At 40.8% G+C, this 20342-nt stretch overlaps 1 protein-coding gene across 1 annotated transcript; it reads left to right on the top strand.

Annotated features, from left to right (window-relative positions):
- Positions 1–637: 637 nt before the first annotated feature.
- yeats2 (YEATS domain containing 2) lies at positions 638–19433 on the top strand (the record flags this gene model as incomplete). Its single annotated transcript, XM_083889919.1, is given in 30 exon segments — positions 638–737; positions 839–936; positions 1070–1162; positions 1266–1496; positions 1624–1742; positions 2689–2850; positions 4264–4375; positions 4627–4671; positions 4749–4908; positions 5401–5643; positions 6072–6239; positions 7528–7616; positions 8206–8391; positions 8481–8709; positions 8862–9020; positions 9546–9670; positions 10418–10564; positions 11606–11758; positions 11760–11765; positions 12759–13146; positions 13253–13387; positions 13928–14053; positions 15028–15178; positions 15417–15493; positions 15589–15668; positions 16294–16498; positions 16815–17050; positions 17162–17236; positions 17383–17456; positions 18596–19433. Coding segments are annotated over 30 exon segments (4281 nt in total). The 3' UTR covers positions 18705–19433.
- Between the last annotated feature and the right edge of the window lie 909 nt (positions 19434–20342).

Below are 20342 nucleotides of genomic sequence, written 5' to 3'. Positions count from 1 at the left end.
CAACACCAAAGAGTTTGTAGAATAGCGGCCCCTGGTGGCCATTCAGCTAAAGTGCAACGCTAACGCTCCACCATTTATCCCACCTGTCCACCTCGAGATTTAGCATTTTAACAAACATTAGTTTGTAAAGTTGGTGCAGCATACCGCAGAGGACATGGTCTCATTGAATTAAAACACACGCCTCACAAAGAAACGTTGCTCCACTGTACAGAGTAGCCCCGTAAGTCTGCATTTTGAACCAATTGAATATGTGTCTACAAATGTGTGCTAGCGCTAGCTATGTTAGCAAACAAGGGTAGCGGTTGCTAAATTTACATTTTTGCCGGCTTCGTGGACGTCCGGCACGGGTTGTTTTCTCACGATATCAGTGCGAAACATAGCGACATGTTTACGGTTTGTAGTTTATGTAGCTCACTTGCAAAGTGTCTTTTATTAAAGACCACAGGTTAACTATTGGAAGCCACATGCTAGGTCGTAGATTGCCTGCTAGCATCACTGGATAGCTAGGTAAGGCTAAAGTTAGCTGTAGGCAAGCTGAAACCTGACAGCCTGTGCTGGCCGACTAACCCCAGCTATAATCAAAGCTGGTCAAAGGTTTTCAAATACAAATAAGCAGCTTTTATTTTTACAGGCAGACATGTCAGGAGTCAAAAGGAAAATTGAAGGCGTCGATCCTGACTATGAGGACATTTCCCTTGTCCAAAATAGCAAGAGAAACAAAGCCGTTGAACATAATGGTAAGTTAACTCTGAGACAGTACACCTTCATGTAAATGCTGTGACAGCAAACACACATTACTGTCAATTTTTATTTACCCACTGTCCACTTGTACTAACAGCTAGAGAGGCAGCAGTACAGAAGATTGACACCATCATCAGAGAGCAGTTTTCTTTGGAGATGAAGAGCAAAGAACACGAGATAGATGTCATCAGTCAGGTATTTGGAGGATACATGAGGAGTGCATTGTCTTATTTTCATTTTACATGCCTTTTATTTGAACTTTGTCAATAATACATAATTCATATTGAGTTGATACAAGAATAAGAAATTATGTTTTATTGATTTGCAGCGACTCAATGAAGCGAGGAGGATGATGGACAAGCTTAGGGCTTGCATAGTTGCCAATTACTATGCCAATGCTGGGATAACAAAGCTCACAGAGGTAAACTTCCTCATCCTGGGGTTCTTTCTATTCATACTTGGCTGATAACTCATCTCCAGCTTCAGTAACATCAACCAGCACTGTTTCTTCGGTTTCTTAGCATGCTTCTAAGAGTGACCCTGCAGTGCTGAACCACCCAGCCATCCGCCGCTTCCTGGAGTCCCCATCCCGTTCCTCATCCCCTCTCAACCAGGGTTCTGAGACTCCTTCTTTGGCTCAGTCAGAGTCTGAGTCCCTGTCACAACAAGGAGAAGGATCTGAGAGGGATGTAGAGGGAGCATGGAGAGAGGATAGCAGCAAGCAGGAGCGCAGACCTGGACGTAATACAGGCAAAGTGAGTTCAGCTGACAGAGATGACGAGCATTTTGGTTATTTGATCAATTAAAAAGTGGTCATCAGTATTGCTCTGGAATGGAAAAACCTGTGATTTGACTTGCCATTTTCTTGATTATTTGCCCAAGGACACTTTTGGTGTGCCATCATCTGTGGGAGCAGATCAGAGGGTGACTTACCACTCAACTGGAGAGGAAGCTTCGAGACTCTATGCAAAGAAGACCATCGTAGTGGGGAATGTATCCAAGTACGTAACTAAACCACAAATAGGTTTTCTCACTCTGTCATCTCTCAGTCGTAGTATGTTGTAGCACAGGTTTTTCTAATTACAAGAGCCATTCACTCGATTTATTATTAGTAGTAGCTTGTTGATTGGTTATGGTTATTATGTCTGCCATGAAGGTTATGTTTTGGAAAAGTTTTGGACAGCAAACTTAAAGAAGTATAGGATAGATTTTGATAACCTTTTCTGGGAATGTATGTTACGGCCCAGAGAAGAAATTATTAGTTTTTGATGGTGATCCAGTCACAGAAATGGGAGTGGCCTTTAGTATAGGTTTGCTGTCTCTTGTTGTACATGAAGTCAAAATGACACAAAACACAAAATAGATGCTGTTTAAAGAACTGTTACTGCAATGGTTTTTGTGATATGGGCTGTTTAAACAAAATATATGTACTTTTTTACCACAGTGCTTTTTAAGTATGTTGTGTCAGTTGAATTTGTGTATGACTTCATTCAAGTCCGAGCTTGATGAAGTTTTGAAAATGATTTATAGTTATAATTAATAGTTAATTTCTACCTGATCGTAAACTGATCCACATATCTCTGTTCCTTGAGAGCATCTGGTTCATTGTTGTAGATGTGAGGCTTAAATTTGACACAACAGGCATACTAATTTAATCTGGAAGATAAATTAGATGAGCTTTTAGCTTGTGTGGACTGCAATCTCCTATATCAGCTAAAACCGTTTGTTCACTCTTTCCTCTGTCAAGTGGCTTGTTGTGAAACTCAAAGCATACCAGCTGTTATATTATGGTCTTGTCTTCCCACCTGCCTATCACGTTTTCCTTTTTGGAAATGGTGTATTATTTCTTCTAACATCATAAAAAAACCTAATTATATCTCGTGTCCAATGAGGCATGTTATTTTTTACTGCAATTGAATTAATGTCTTTTTTGTCCTTATCCCTCAGATATATTCCCCCTGATAAGCGGGAAGAGAATGACCAATCTACCCATAAGTGGATGGTGTATGTCAGAGGCTCCAGGAGGGAACCCAGCATAGACCACTTTGTGAAGAAAGTCTGGTTTTTCTTGCATCCCAGCTACAAACCCAATGACCTAGTGGAAGTCAGGTTTGTTCCAGTCTATTTTTTTTCTAACGTGAGACACGCAAGGAGTGTATAAGCACAGTCATGCACACTTGTTCTGATATAGACAGGGCTCCACTCTTGTGGTAAATATTAGCAGTGGGTGCTGCTTTATAAGGTAACCTCAGGCAACAACAATGGGTAGACACACGCAGACAAACTTGTTTCTCTAAGATTCGTCATGGTTACTCATTAACACAATGTTTACTTCTAACTATATTTATTAGTCTTGGTTAGTAGTTCCCCCTCCTGTTGTCACAGGAAGTTAGGAATTCAATTTGGATAATAGCATGTAAATGTGGAGCAGTCTACCTTCATTATCTCCTGATTATTGATTCCGGACAACTTTAAATAACCACTATCTCCTGATTGCTAGCACATTCTTTTATTCTCAGTTAAATACTGCCCCCCTGTGGATATTTAACAATTCTGATCTACTAGACAAACCCCACAGCTGAAAGTAAAGTGCCAGTGCCTAAGACTTGGCTAAAACCTTTAGGCAATTATACACGCAAGTCATTAGGTGGAGTCCTCGGCGTCATTTAGTACACAATGACTCAGAATAGAAGTCAACATGACTACATGACTAATAGTTGACACGCCTAAATCATACACACTGTCCTTTTTTTTTTTCTTTTTTTTTTTTCTTTTTTTAATAAACATGTGCCTTTAAGGCCTTGTTGCTGCCTAAAGCATTGAACTATGTGTGTGTAATTTTAGTACATAACATTGTGAGCAGAGCTCTTGAATCTTGTAGTTCTATGGCTGACATATCAAGTTTCTACTCCCTAAATCTGGCAATGGATGAAAGATTGCTGATGGTTTCATCAGTCAGCAAGTCTTACCCTGAACTGTAGCCTTGCAGTAGTTTCAGCTGACAACGTGTTCATTTTGCTGTAGCAGCCGCTCTACAGCAGTGAAGCTCAGTGATAATGGTCTGAATGAAGATGAGATGAATGAAAGGATAAATGGATGCCTAGTATCATGTATAGGGTAAACATCTATTAAGTGTACCCTATAAATGTCTGGTTCTGTCAGAGATTTCTTCCTGTTAAAAGGGAGGTTTTTTCTCTCTCCACTGATGCCTAGGGCTTTACTCATAGTGTGAACTGTTGAGTTTCTCTGCTCTGGCTGTATAATATGCATCTATTCACACATCCCTGTCAATACAGGAATTCAGATTAATGTTATGTTATGTGAGGATGAAAGTTTTAAGATTTACCAGAGGAGTCGATGCAAGACCTTCAAGTCATTGATTTCAAGATGTTTTAAGTCAGAAATCGGTGTGAGAGCTTAGTTTTCTTCATAAACTCATTGTAATTTGTTTTCTTGTCTCGAATCCTGAGGTGTATTTTAATGACTGATTTCATGAGGCCTTTTGAACATGTCTGTTCTCAGTGAGCCTCCCTTTCATTTGACTCGTCGCGGTTGGGGTGAGTTTCCTGTGAGGATCCAGATCCACTTCAAAGACCCTCGCAACAAACGCATTGACATCATCCACCAGTTAAAGGTCAGACCACATCATAGACCACATCAAAACTCAACTGGTTGTCTTCTTCAGACTGAAATACAGTATTTTTCTGAATACACCCTCACCCTCACATGGACTTTCCAATGTATCTATAATGTCCTTTATATGATGCTGCTGAATATAAGTCACCAAAAATATCAGATTTAGTTGAGAGATGGTCGACAAGCAGTGCAGTACAATTAATTTTATGCCTTAAAGTTATTTGTTTTTGTCTTTTTGTCATCCTACAGTTGGACAGAACATACACTGGGTTACAGACCTTGGGAGCAGAAACTGTAAGTTATAAATGTTCACTCGCAATGACCTGTTTCATTGCTTTAATCTGTGACGATGGGTTGTTATTTTGTTCCAGGTGGTTGATGTGGAGCTCCACAGGGACTCTCTTGGGGAGGACTTTATCCCTCAGTCCACTTCATCCAAGGTGACTCACAGGGCAGCCAGCCCCACCAACCTGGCCCAGAGTTATGGACGCTCCACTTCGCCCATGTCGCATGATGTCGTTGTAGACAAAGGTATAGCAGTATAAACATACCGCTTTTCAAATATGATCATGTAAAAATACATTTCAATATTTACAATTTAAGGTATCATTTGGATTTCTTTGATAACTAGAAGTTGTTAGTGTTTGTGTCTTGTCTATGTAGAGGGGAAAAATCTCATGTATTTGTTTGGCTTCAAGGATATATCAATTTTGTGAGAAACCACATTTATTTGATTAGAACTTCAAGATAAGCTGAGTCTTCACTCAGAACGTGTCAGTTTATGGGGACTCGTAGTGTGTAGGCACATTTTAACACCACAGGACTTTGATTTTGAATTAGTGAAGTGCAGATTGGCTCTGACATCGCCCGTAATTGCATGCACAATTTAATTATCACCTCTACCATTTATTTCCGTTAATATAGAGACTCACCCCCACATATTTCACAACACCTTATTATTTAAGCACCTATTAATATCTGGTTGGTCTATTTTGGGAATAAAACTATTATATTTCCTCCCAGGTTTCATCAAAGCAGAGACAGGGAGACATGCAGGGGGACATAGCTCAGGCCTTACTGCAGGTGAGCGCACTCCAACCCGACCAAAAGCAAGTGACCGGATCACCCTGGGTTCCCATGGCAACTCGGCCTTCCAGCCTATCACAGCAAGCTGTAAAATTGTCCCACAAGGACAGCCACCAAGTCCTGCTGAGTCTCCTGGAAAATCATTCCAACCAATCACCATGAGCTGCAAAATAGTCTCAGGTAACCATCTAGTGGCTCGAAGTGATTTTTAAAGGCTTTGCATACAAACTTTGGTGTAAATAAGAAGTTAGACGTGATCATTCGAATTTACTAAAACAAGACGATCAAGTTGCACAGTACACTTTTTCCTGATAATGTTTTTAACGGTAGTCCCATGTCAAAAAGTATTTATGAAGGCAAAAAAGTTTGAAAGCAGTAGAATTTACAGAAAAATGTATACATTGTTTACATATACCTCAATCCATTTAGATTCTTTAGTTTTAAGGGTTAATGCTGGCTCTGTGACAATGCACTGACTTACAGGAAGTGAACAAAGCCTTCATGTCAAAACGTCTGCAGGACAAAAGTTTGCGAAATCCATGTATGGTCTGAATATTATCTTTCTTTTGAATTTTGAAGTTCTACTCTGTGTTAACTTAACTTTACAGGGTCTCCAATCTCCACCCCAAGCCACTCCCCACTGCCTCGCACACCCACCACCTCCACTCCTGTCCACAGCAAGCAGAACTCTTCATCTGTGCTCAACAACCCTTATATCATTGTTGACAAACCAGGCCAGGTGATCGGCATGGCCTCCTCTTCCTCGGCCTCCGCAGGTACACGTTTCCCACTCAATTTCAGAGTGATACTTGATATCCGATGCAAAATGAAGATGCACTGACTGAGTTGCCCTCATAGAGAATTGGAGAATTTGACCAGTGCTATGGCAGTTTTGTAAACCGGAAGTTCACAGACGTCACCTGAAACCAAGCTCCTTTTGGGCAATACCAGCTGTCAGTCACACTGATATTGCTGATATGTGCCATGTTTTATCGTCTGTTTTTCTCTAAATGGAAATATAATTTTCAAAACTGACACATTGATCAATAAAAAAAGAAGACCTGAAACTGGCAATTGAGACCATTCACTCCTCAAGTAAGTCTTTACTGGTGTTATAAATCAATTGGGAAGTAAAGGCTCATTCTCCCATCAACTTTAATTCAAATGTAGTTGTTTTTTCCACCAAAGGAGGCATTTTTATATACATGTCTAATGACTATAGTTGCTCTCCCCAGGATTTACAGTAAATCCAGCTGTGAAGAATATACTGCATAGCAGAACTGTTGATTAATGGCATCCTCCAGGCTCCCCTTTTCAGTTTACTCACTTATTTAGGTTGAACAATTAATCAACAATTAATCGCCTGCGTCAGTTGCCACTGTCCTCTTTAAATTAAATTTGTGGGTGCTTTATCACATTTGATATCTTTTACACACAGTTATATATATATATATATATATATATATATATACACACAATTATATCTTAAATCTAATTGCAGTTGCAATATCTGTTAGAAAAACTTTCCTCCTCTTCCTATTTTCAGTGTCTCTATCTCACTGAGTTACCTTTGTTCCCATTTTACACAAGTGTGATGAGTCAGCAAGGTGACTGCTGTATGCAAGGTTACCATGGTGACTGAGCTCCTGTGTTTCATGGCCAGATTAGGTGTATGAGACCCCCACACTCGTGTCACATACTATTGTGCTCCGTTTGGTTATTTGCAAAAAAATCTGCTCCATCATAGAGCAGAATCATCACCGAGTCTGATGTGTTTACTTTCCCACATCAGCGGTGTCAGTTCAGTGTCAAGTAATGTATTGTCAAACTGGATGAGGCTCTTGTGGGTGTTATGGCTGATTCACTAGTCTGACGGTGAAATATATTAAAATGTGGTATGTAAGGAGCAGTGCGTTTGCAGTGCTCAAGCCCAACACCCACACTGAGTAAACCTGACAAAAACCTCACACCAACTGTGACCTTGATATTCATGGAAAGAACGGCAGGAACTGTAATGAGTTATCATCTGTCATTGACTTACTGTGTGTGTAAATTACTCCACAGGAAGCCCAGCTAAACAATCTGTGGCACAAGGCGCTCGTTCTCCAGCCCCTAAAGTTCATACTGGCACCTTGCTCTCTTCGGGGATGAAGGTGAGTCGATCGTCTTAATGGCTTAAGTTTTGAACATGACAGTTAAGACATGAAAACACAACTTTGGTGTGTTAAGTCCATTCCAGTGAGAATGTATCACATCCCGGTAGTGTCTGTATCTTTAACAAAGCAATGTGGTATTAATAGTAGGCCAAGGTGCTATCTTCAGCAGATGTGGTTGCTTTGGCAAGCTATTTAAATGGGACATCACACTGAAGATGGGAGGGTATGTGGGGAGCTTTGCAGAGACAGTTGTGCACTTCTATTTCACTCAGAGTTTCTATACCCCAGTGTAAATCCCACTTGCTCATTATCCTATCACCATTCACAAAGAATGAAGTGTAATTTGTGTTCTCATTAACTCGGATTCTACATTTCATCTGCCCCGGCATCTGTAGTAGTAAAGGCCAGGACAGATGGAGACAGCTGGGGAATATATCAACATCCCTTTGATGAATAAATTATGAATAGATACTGATTTTAACTAATCTCTTCTCACTGATTGCTATCAAAGAATTTACATTTCTGTTTGAAAGCCCTGTCGTCTTGTTACAATCCACCTACCCATGTGCACTCACTTCTTGTGCAGGTTATAATCAAACAAGAGCCAGGAGAGGTTTCAACACAGCAACAGCAAATGGTTTCCACAGTAACCAGCCAGCAGCAACCCGCAACTACAGCAGCCCACCAGTTTGTCGCAGTGAAGGGAGGTCACATGATCTCTGTGTCAGCCCAGAAACAGGCAGCAGGGGCCGCAGGGGCCACGTCAAGCAAGGTCAGTCTCTGTGGCAAATACCCAAATAAAGAAGCACTAATTCACATGTTTCGTCCAAAGGGTAAACATGACACTTTTCTCATTTCTAGATGTTGGGTATTCCCGTAAGCTCAACACTTCAGTCCGCCGTAAAACAGGTGGCTATCAGCAGTGGACAGATTCTGGTCGCTAAGGGCAACCCCTCAGTCTCTAAGGTGATGGGCGGAAAGCAAGTTTTGGCTCAGGGAGTTGCTAAAGCCATCATGAGTGGAGCCAGTGGCATCGCTGGTCAGCAAGGTGCTACCAAGGCAACTGGTGGTTCAGGAGGCAAGAGTGGAGGTTAGAGTTCAAACACACAGACTTAGATACTGAAGATGCTTGAACTGCACAGCTCATTGATAATTATCATAATCAAGGACCTACTGAATATACCATAATCTCATTAAAATGGTGACAGTTTGATTTTTGTTGTTGTCTTTACATGTCCACAGTGATGGCTACTCTTCAGCTGCCAGCCAACAATCTGGCTAATCTGGCCAATTTACCACCAGGCACCAAGCTCTACCTGACGACCAACAGTAAAAACCCATCAGGGAAGGGAAAGCTGCTTCTCATTCCACAGGGAGCAATCCTCAGAGCCTCAAGTGCAAGTAAGACATGCATCCTTTTGTCACATATGTTAAGATTATAAGTTTTAAGACTACAAAATAGGTTAATATGGCAGTTTGTGACAGCAAAGCACATCATGTAAACCATTTATGCTGATTTAATGGGATGCTTTAGGGGGCTTCTTTTAGTTTTTTAACTTTCCGCAGACATGCTGCTGAAATATAGCCTATTTGTTTAGCATCATGAGTCTTAAACACAAACATATTCTCAGTTTACTCAGAGAAAACACATTCTGTGACATTCTCAAATATTTACAACCTCCACTTTAATGAAAACGAAATTACAGTGTTCACTTAGTGTATATGTGATAACTTGACGTCATGTGAGTTTGAGTGATTCAAGTTGCACCTAAAAACTGCTAACCAACATTACTCAGAAGAGCTCTACTTTGTGATAGTTTATTATAATAAATGTGCCCTTAGTTGATACTATTCATGAGGATAAAGAATACCAGATTTGTTTATCAGATTTGAGGCTGATGTGTATGTGGCTGTTTTGTAATTTAGGTCAGCAGTCCCAGAGCAGCTCATCTGCAGGCGCAGGGAGCTCTCAGACCCCATCCTCCTCCTCATCAAGCAGTCTGCCTTCCAACCTGTCCTACACATCCTATATCCTAAAACAGACCCCACAGGTGGGTAGAAGAGCAGTTATGTCATAATCATAATTTTCTTAGATGTAATTTTGTTTTTGTGGATAGCTACAGCATTTTTGTTTATTGCCGTGTGTTGGTTTCTGTGATTTAATAATTATGTTCTCTAGTAAAAATTAAAATGCTTCACTTTAATTTAATTTTAATTTAAAACTACTAATACAAGTTATAAACAAGAAAGAAAAAGAAAATCATGACTCTGGACCTGTGTTTAGAGCACCAGCTCTTTTTCGTTGGGTCGTAATCTACATTCACAGTTTGAGTTCTGCTGCTCACAGACAGAAAAACATAACAAAATGTCCTGGTATAGGTTAAAAAAGGGGGGTTTGATTGTACAGTATACCAATGGTGTTTCTTTGCCTCAGTGAGTATCTGTCAGTCTTGTAGTTGAGAGCCTGAGCCTAGAGTGGTTTTAATTAGACACATTCATTATAGCGCCATTGATCGTTCAGTCAGTTTTAGAATAGTGCAGTCTGTGCATTTAGCCAGCAGCATATAATGAAGTTGTCTATAAAGGTTTCACTGAGGTTGTATTTACATAGGTTTAAGGCACAGACCTGAGACATGTTTTCCATTAATGACCAGTCCTCAAGGAGACAGTGTTTCCTCACATTTAGAAAAGGTAGAGAGAGAGAAGCTGAGACCATGACAGTTCCACTGAATGTGAATTTCATCAAACTCTGTTGAATTTCAACCTGATCCCAAACCTTCTTTGTCCATTTTTCCTAGGGTACTTTTCTGGTTGGTCAGCCTGCGCAAGGTTCAGGGAAGCAAGGGGTTTCTGGTTCAGCAGGTCATGCAGCATCATCCCCAGCAGCTGTTACTCCGCAGGCCATCCGGGTAACAGCTGGCCAGAAAGCTGCTATTCTGGCTCAGGTCAGTAGAGTACAATTTTCTGTATCCTGTTTACCCAAGTAGCAACTGCTGTGCTTTTCCACTACATTTTCGCACACCCACAGCCCAGGTTTGAGACCCTTTATGAGCAATATCTGATGTTATCAGACTGGTCTTTGATGTAGTAATCGCTAAAGATCTAGCAAAAATAATGACTACACTTTTTGGAATTTTGCGTGTGCTGGCGGCGTTAGTTAGTCGTTATTAAACGAATACTCGAGGCAGAGCTTTTGCCTGGAGGAGTAACTCGAATTACTCAAGTAATCGTTACAGCCCTATCGCCATTGCGATATCAATATGCGTGATATACATATCGCAAACAATTGCTTGAACTGCAATAAAAATGTGTATATATTCAGTCAACAGCGACATGCTCTTGCTGCAGTGCGCCTCGCATCTCAACTGTCACACTAATGTTAATACCAACTGGCTCAGGTTTTCCTCCATTATTTATTTGGAGCAATGTTTCTTCGTCATTTCTCTCCTCTGTGAAAGATAACTCGAATAAACAATGAGTGAAATGCTTCTCAAAACAATATCAGCCCATATGAACACACGGTCGCTCATTCTCCATGAACCGGATAACACAGCTGTGCTGCAGAAGAGGCTACGTCCGTGAAACACACTGTAGGAGACATCCTTTATTATGTATGACATGAATGTACTAATAATGTAACGGAGTGGTTCAGAAAGCCCATACTGTGCAGCTAAAAATAAAATAGTGTAAAAACTGCACACCATCTGTATATCTGTGTCTGCCACATTTGTATTCAGCCTCATAGTTGATTAACTTACCTGGTGGGTGAATGTTTTCTACATCCATTTACACTTACAGTAGGACTTTAGTATGAAGTGGTTCTTTTCCATATTTCTGTTTAAAATTTTTGGAGTTGATTTGGCACAGAGCAATTGGCTAGTTGTTCATCTCAAGGACTTCTGGTTTGTGGTCTTGATTTACCGTGGATTAAATGCTCACATGGATTGTTGTACGGAGTTTGGTGAATGTTCTTCTATGATTGACAGGTGGTGGGCAGCTCCCAGGGCGCACAAGTGAAGTTGTCAGATGGCTCTGTTAAGACGGTAACCGCGGCGGCTGCAGGACATTTGTCCAAGCCGGGCACGACCACGCTGAGGATGACGGGCGGAGTCATCACTGCTGCTAGCACCACCCCCAGCGCCATCAGTACTGCGACAGCAAGCAACATACAACAGGCTAGTTTTATATTTTACTCAACCTGAGGTTTCTTTAAACGTCAACTCAAATTTCTGTTTCAAATAGTTTTTAACATTCCTAGATTCCATAACAACTTAAATGTTTAGCAAATCCATTATATTATTATTTTAAAATCATTATTTTTACAACTGATATATTTGTGGAAAATAAGCTTGAATAAACAAATGATGATCCCCATTAACAAATGTGCTTTTTTAAAATATGCATTAAACCAGGGCAAATTCTAAAGTGATGTTGCATTTGCCAATGCAGTATGAATGCTCAGAAATAAGGAGCGATCCATTGTGAGTGCAGTGGCAAGGTCATTTGAGTGTTTGTCAGAGAGAGCAGAGTGCGAAGAGCCGCAACCCGTCCATCAGCATTGGGTCTGGGTTTTGGTGATTATAGCCTCAGTCAGTGGCCCCATTAACTTGAGAAATGGAAACATAACAACTGCTGAGGGGCTCGAACGCACAAATAGGCATACAGTTTGCAACAAACAGAGAAAAATACAGTAGGCTGGCATTTGTTGATGCCTCCAGTGAAGATGGACTCTCCCTGAAAGAAAATTGTCTCCATTGTTTTTGGAAATTCCATAAAACCAGTGACCTGATCAGTACAACTCACCCTCAGAGGTGCACAAAACCAGTAAACAAATGTGAACAAGGCAAACACGAGACGGTTAACGCAAAGTTAAGACTCAACAAAGACGACACAATTCTCATTTTAAAAAACCCATGTTTGCTTTAAATAATCTAAGTAAATATCATATAATGTATACATTCACTGTTACGTAGCAGCAAAGGAGACAGATGAGAATTTTAAGTGTACAAATGAAAAATGGCATGTAAAACATTTATTGAACGGAACATAATCCACATTAGATGACTTAATAAAACTCTTCTGACATTGAGAGTGAAGGATTTCCTGGTTAACAGTTTTGTTTCTGTGTGTTCCATGCAGGCTGCTGAAGGTGGGAAGTCTGCCTCTCAGCACCACTCACTCCTGGTAGCTGCCAACCAAGCAGCAGTCATCAGCGCAGCTAAGAGCGCCAGTGCTGCTGCTGCTGCCGCCGCCGCTGCTGGTGGTGGCAGCCTGTCAAAGACGGCTGTGGCTACTTTGGTCAAGGGTGCTGGCAACTCTGCCACCATGACAAAGAGTGCTGCTGCGGGATCAACAGGAGCTTTGGTAACGGTTGCCAAAGGCACTTCCAATTTGCCTGTCATCGGCACATCCAAGGGTGCAGGAGTCGGGGCTGTGCCGAAAAGCAGCAGCGCGTCATTGGTTGGGGCAGCTTCCTTAGTCAGCGGAGTGGCAGCCGGAGCAGGGAAGACTGCTGCAACTCTCTCAGGTAGATGATCAGGAACCTAACAGTGCAACAATCACATAGTACCAATGTTTTTACAACTTATTTGAAGAGATTCATTGCTCTCTGTATTGAAATGCGTTTTGTCCAGGGATGCTGAAGATCCATTCTGGAGGTTCCAGCTCTCAGCAGACTGTTTTAACCATTCCTGCTAACCAACTCAAACAGCTGGCGGTTGGCGCTGGGTCTGGAGCGCTGCAGACAATACTGATGCCTGTTGGTAAAGGTGAGGTGTTACGATGATAACGTCTTATGCAGGGCTGAACAATTATTCATTTTCTAATTTACATCACAGTACAAACCAACAAAGTTTAGCAGCAGTTTAGCATAATTGTTGTATTTTTGGTGTTTCCAGTTCTTAAGGTATCTTGAGGTAATTTTTGCTGAGTACTTTATATTTTGATTCAGTATTCCATGTAGTAACAATTCATCATCTTTAATAATGTGAATAATTAACTTCACTTACAATCAATTATTTCAAATCAAATCGTGCTATATCTTGAACAAAAGGTGTTGTGTTAAAAACATGTTGTTTCTTCTAAATGTTCTTTCAGATTATTGTTAAAAATAGCAAACAATTGTATTTTTTTTTTTTTTATTTGTCTTGTGTATTGAGTTGATGACTATATGTATGACTATATAATGAGACATTCAGCTTCTGTCAATCCCAACATCATCATCCCTTCTCATTTTCTATGAACCATTAAGCCTTTTTGTTTAATGGCATATTGATCCATCCTAAGTGTTTGTTTTTTTCTCCGTGTAGTCGTGTCTAAAGGCACGGTCTCCACCACTCCCTCCTCCTGCACCACGTCTGGAGCAGCTCGACCTGGAGCTTCCCCAAGTCCTGCCATCCAGGCCTCCCCCTCCCTTGCTCTGCCCCTGGCACAAGGTAAGAGGGGTCCATCACCACTCCATCCACTCCTCTGTCCCCTTGCACACCTCCATTCTCTTCTACTGTATTATATATTTCAGTAGGTATCATTAAAAAAATTATATACGTTACAATATAGTGGCTAAGAACTTTTGAGAATAGTTATTCCTCCTGTAGACTTTTCAAAACATAGGCACGTCTAAAAATATGGCTTCATGACACATGAGACACAGTTTGCTCAACTCCTCCCCAAACACGGTGTTGATATAAAAACTCTGAGCACCTTTAATTGCAGTCTTCCGTTCACTCGTGGGTCACTGCACCTGCTCTTACATCACTGCCTTTGTTTTGATAGCTAGTTGAGATGTCTTTGTCCGACAGATGTCTTTTCTGGGTGTAAAAACGCACAGAAAAGCTGGGACATTTAAACATCTAAAATTCCTAAAGATGAGGAAGAGAGGAATAACATAAAGAGGAGCAGACTCCGGCAGTGAGGTTGCAGGTGCTGCCGATAAAGACAGAGAGAGGGTGAAGGACTGCTGCTTAACTACCGTTATGTTAGTGGAGCATTTACGTTAATATTCTGTACAAACACTGATGAATCATGACGTTCGCGGACACTTGTCCTCACTTGTGAGTTAATTAAGTTAAATGAATATGACTGTAGGTCAGGGCTCAAGATTAACGTTTAGCATTGGTTGCGCTGGTGCCTTTTGTCATTTCCCATATACGTTCACACAACGTATTCACAAATTATTGTAAACAAGAACAAGTTGTAGGTAAATGTTTGTCTTCATTTGATACTCAAATATAGTGTGTGTACACACAAACATATACACACTCTAATGCTGCAGTCACACTGGACGCAGAGCAAATTCTTTCAGCAGCGACTTTACTTCTCACAATTGTGTTTTCCTTGATCATGTCATACCCAGGGTGTGAGTTAAATGAAAATGAATTTGTTTCTCTCTGTCTCTTTGCTGCTGCTGCAGTGAAAACGGAGCCGGGTATTGGCACAGTTGTTACAGCTGGTCCGTCTCCCCCGGTGACGGCCCCCATTCCCACATCTGCCCATGTTGCTTCTGCAGCTACAACTGTCAAGCAGGAACAAGGGGCGGATAACTCTACACATGACCTCATCAAGTAAGTGCAATAAGAAGTCATGATGTTAGAATGCAATAAACTCTTCGATGGACAGAATATTTGTATTTGTAACTTGGTAAACTAGTTCTTCTCAGTGAAGACTAGTGGAGCTTCTTTACATACAAACATGCATATGTTTCCATTGTATTGTTAATGAAGGGTTTCAAGAGCATGATGTCATCTGTGAATATGTTGTCACACTGCACCTGACACCTGTGATGCACTTCTTTTACCTCAGCACTGATCACATCGAGACCATGATGCAGCTGCTGACAGCTGTGGTGAAGAAGTTTCCTCTGATTGTGCCGGAAAAAAGTAAATGAGCTTTCCTTTCATTTACTATACTTAAAAATCCAATTTCCTGTTTATGAGATAATAATACACTTTTTTTTTTTAACTTGTTTGTATAGCTGAAGACTCCCATCCATTCTGTGCCTCTTCAACAGACCAGTATTATTCCTGGACTATTGGCAAGCGTAGAGCATCAGAGGTGACTCTTCTTTTTCTTTTCTTTTTTTACTTAAATGAGGGTTGAATGGTTAACATTTTAAGCAAAAATGTACATTTATTGCGAAAATTTGTCAGCGTGTTGTTTCTTTGGCTGAACACATGTAACTGCTTTATTTCCTTTTCCATGGTCTCAGAGTAACAGCACCCACTTACTCACTTTTACAGTCCAGGTTCCAGGACGATAGTGTCTGTAATGTCAGGAATAATGTACTTTGTTTGCTGTGATCTGTCTCAGTGCCATTTCCTTAATCAGCAAGATTTCTGTTTGCCTCATGCTTTCCTATCTCTCCAGTCAGACTTGTATCACCAACTGATTTTCTTCTCTCAGTTTAGGTTCATCTATTGCTCACCAGACCCAAGCAAGTTTAACCCATCTCTTCTCTTAATGTAAAACTATAAAAGTCTTTCAGGCGAACACAGAGATGTTGTGGACACACACACATATGTATATTTTTATATATACCTGCAGGTCATTCATTTACTTAAGTGTATTTATGCATACCAGGTTTTGGCAGCCATTAAATAATAGGTTTGGAGATTTCATGGATTTTTTTCAAATCTAATAATAAGTTTTACATAATAGACTCTTGCGTGTTTCTGCGTAGCTTCAGCGAGCAGTGGCAGTGAAGCGAGTCATCCAAGACGTGTTGGACCGCTCGCCCCGCCTACAGGCTCTCACTCCGCCCAAGACCAGAGAGGTGGTGCAGTGGTGTCGGCAGAGGGGCTACACGCCGCCTGACCCTGAGCCACAGCGCAAAAATGACGACGAGTCCATCGAGGACATCCTCACACAGATAGATAATGAGCCGGGTGAGTTTGTGTCGGTTATTTTGTGTGAAGTCCAGTGTTTAAATCATGCTGTGATCTGTTCATTCATAGTCATTAAGAATGGTCACAATCATATATAGCTTCTTAAAAGTGGATTAATATTCCCTCTTCAGTTTTGCATGTGTGGGTGTTGTGCTTCTGCAGTTACCAGTTGGTTCAGTGAGATTTTTCAGGTTTGCTATAAACAAAAATGTGCAGTCATGGCAGAGTCCCGAAGCAGTCTGTGTTTCTGTTTTTGCTGCTGATGCTGCTGCTTGTGTGGTGCCGTGTTAAACCGTTCACGTGGGTGTGTCCACAGAGTGCCCGTCAACCCTGAGCAGTTGTGACGAGCTGGTGTTGCGGCTGGAGCAGATGCAAGCTCTGCTGAAGACGGAACCGGAGGAGGCAGACGACGAAATCGTCGACATCGTCACTGTAGTGCCGCCCTGTCAGAAGCTAAAGGTTAAAGAAGAAGAGCAAGAAGCTGACGCAGAGCCCAAGTTCTTCGTAGGCCCCTGTGTGTCAGCACAGTTTGTCGGTGAAACCGCTCAGCAGGTCAGATACCAATCTGGACTTGTGGAAGTGGAAATACACGCAGCTTGGGTTTTACCTACACTGCATCAGTGTTAATCCATTTCATTGTGGCAACTTTTGTGTGTCCCTCAGATTGGGGTAAACTTCCAGCCAGTCGAGGTGGAGAAGAATGTGTTCGCTCCAGTAGTTGAAGCCATGATTCTGAAGGTCAGTCTCTTTACAGGCAGGAGCAGGAAAAATGGCAATTTACAGTTACTCATCATTACCTTTGTGTATGAGATTATACACATTATATTGTGTATTTTACCTTGTACAGTTTGTTTTTTGTGCCTGATGTGTCTGTGTGATTGTAGGCTACTGAACAGTTTGCTAGTGACGTCCTGAGAGAAGCTCTGGCTGTGGCCTGCACCAAATCCCCTCAGAACAGGTCAGCCTGTGTTTTTTATTCTCTTTCAACCTTCGTCATGCTCCATTTTTCCACTTCATGTGTTGTATTCTATCTAGGGCTTGTTCCAACTGCTAGTTTAATATTCCGACTTAATCAATTAATTAATCAATTAATTCCGACTTCCAATTTAATCAATAGAAATTCCATAATAATTGTTTCTGAACTTAAGGATTTACAGTAAATTGATAATTGAGTGTGTTTGTTGCTTTTTCTCCTCACAATTTCACATCCATTTCTGGCTGAAAAGTCCATCAAATCAGAGATATTTCATCAAGGCGCACATAAGTTGTTGATCCACTGCTGCCTCAAACATTAAGTCCAAATGTGCCATATTGGATTTGGTGTTTACCTCAGTGCTGCAAACCTACCAAACAAGCAGCTCCTGTGTGAGATAAAATTGCTCATTTTATTTATGGACTGGGTGCAGGAGAGTGAGCTAATGGCAGCCATGTTATCAGTGAGGGCAAGTAACAGGCTTGTAAAGGAAAACAGCACCATGCTGTCCATTTACTGACACTCTTAAAGTGGACATATTATGCAAAATCAACTTTTTAATCATTTAAATCCTTATATTTGGGACTCTGGAGGCCCTATCAGTCAAAGTGGGAACAAAGATGACTCACTCATGTTTTTGTGGTCCTCCTCAGTCTAAGTACAGGAGATGAAACGCTGGATGTTGACTTCCGTGCTCATTGGAACGTCACAATGTGCTAAATTCCTGGAATTGTTGGAGCTCCGCGTTGTCCGTAAAACACGTAGGGCAACGGTATCCGAAAACTGGAAGTCCTCGAAGTGGCTCCACAGTGCAGTAATTTCCTGTCCCTTGTTTCGTTTTACTGTTTTTTAAGGTGGACCTGAAGAGATACTACTAAACCGAGCGTTCTAAACAGGGCTGTTTTTGGCAGGGTGATTGAACTGCTGTGGTGCTTTATGCTTGGTATTTTGACCAAAGCATGTCACTGTGACATGTTCATTAGGACACTAGGGAACTAGTGTAACTTGGAGAAATAGCGTATAATATGACTCCTTTAAATATATAGATATTTCCTGTATGTTATAAGATAAGCTTAAAATCTTAATTTGGAAACACTGGTGTTTTTTTTGTTGTTGTTTTTTAGGGCTCCCAGAGAGATCACAGCCATGAATATCCACCAGGCGGTGAGTAGCATCCCCACCTGTGACTTCCTCACAAACGCACACATGGGTTACTTGTCGAAGGACAACTGAGGACGGTGGGACTGACCTACAAAGACGTGAGGACTGTGTTATCTGCGAGTTATGACGGACACCCCCACTGTCGGTATACACACACCTACATGTGGTCCTGTTGCCTCAGGTTGTGCAGTAATAACTAATGTACTGTATTCGTTAACATGATATAAAAAAAAGGGCTCTGTGTGCTTCGCATAGCAGCAAAATAGTCATTGTTTCTAATGCTGAGCGGCATATCGCAAACATTTTAGTCCTAATTTATCAAGAGAAGCGGTGTCGTGGGAATCAGTTTACTTGATTTTTGAGAGGCTGTTGTGCTCTTGCTTACCTCATAACAGGATTATTTTAATGAGTGTTTGAAATGAAGGTTCAGGGTTGATTTAAAATGTCACACATCCGTCACCTCCTTCAAAAGATAATGTGATGCACAGATTTAAACACAAGTTGGAAACACTAGTGAACACTGACAATGTTCCCTTCGCACCATCACCACGACAACCTGATTATCCATCACCGCAAAACATTTTATGATCGATTACAGTGTTACCTGACTGAGGTACACATCTATTTAATACATATATTTATAATATAATACAAATGATCAGGAAGTGGCTGTTTTCTGAGGCTCTTCAGAGATCGATGCTTCACATTTTGAAATTACAGAATCAATGTGAGGATAGAGATTATACTGAGCAAATCATTCTGTCGTCATGAATTCAAGACACCAGTATTTATCGTACACGAACCAGCTTTTCCTAGTCTGTTAAAGTGCTTTTAAGTGTTCCGTTTAACAACCGTTATGTATTTATCATGTAATGTTCACAGTGTATGTGACCAATATAAAATAGATGTTTTCAAATTCACTTTTATTTTTGTATGCAATGTCAACAACCTGCGAACCTGTGTGAGTGAGAGCGTTAATGAATTTGATGGTAAGTGAAATGCGTATGTGTATTTTGTCAGCTTTGTTCATGTGTTTGGGCTGAATGTTTGTGATGTCTGTTAATCCACACAAGTGTAAAAAATATCCAGATAATTAATTAATATTCTTGTAATAAACGGAGGTTGAATCATTTGGCAAACCTGAATTGTTTTGGGTTTCTTTCTTTTTGGAAAAAAAAGCACAAGTAAATAAATGACAATAAACAAATCAGGGGTTGTTATGAAGGGTTCAGGTTTTATAGAGTCCCTATTGAAATGTTGGTTATTAGCTAATTCTACTGATTCTGATTTTTACATCTGCTTTCATACTCCCTGGCTTTTAGGATAATGGAATTTAATTGCAATCACTTCTCATTATTTATACTAAACTAAAACCGATTTATACTTGACATTTTCCATTTCCAGTTGTCAGTCACAGCAGTCAAAGTCGGCTTTAAAATTGAAAAGACATAATTTTTTATTGTCACTTCATTCACGTCGATATTCGCTCTTTCTTCCAACAGCAGATTTACAAAATGTGTGACCTAATACTACTTTGAGAAAGTGGTTAAAACTTTTTTCTAGCACTGAGGAAATTCTCGCAGGCGTTTAGCAACACTTACAGTACTCTAAGCAAACACTTTGTCACTCAGCGTACTCGGCTTTATGTGCACACACAAACACACACAACAGCCTGTTTTTTGTGCCTCTATAACCATAACAAAAACAAGC

Source organism: Microchirus variegatus (genome assembly GCF_963457635.1).
Source record: "Microchirus variegatus genome assembly, chromosome: 5".
In the NCBI taxonomy this organism is placed as follows: domain Eukaryota; kingdom Metazoa; phylum Chordata; class Actinopteri; order Pleuronectiformes; family Soleidae; genus Microchirus; species Microchirus variegatus.
This window is presented reverse-complemented; position numbering and strand designations above follow the sequence as displayed.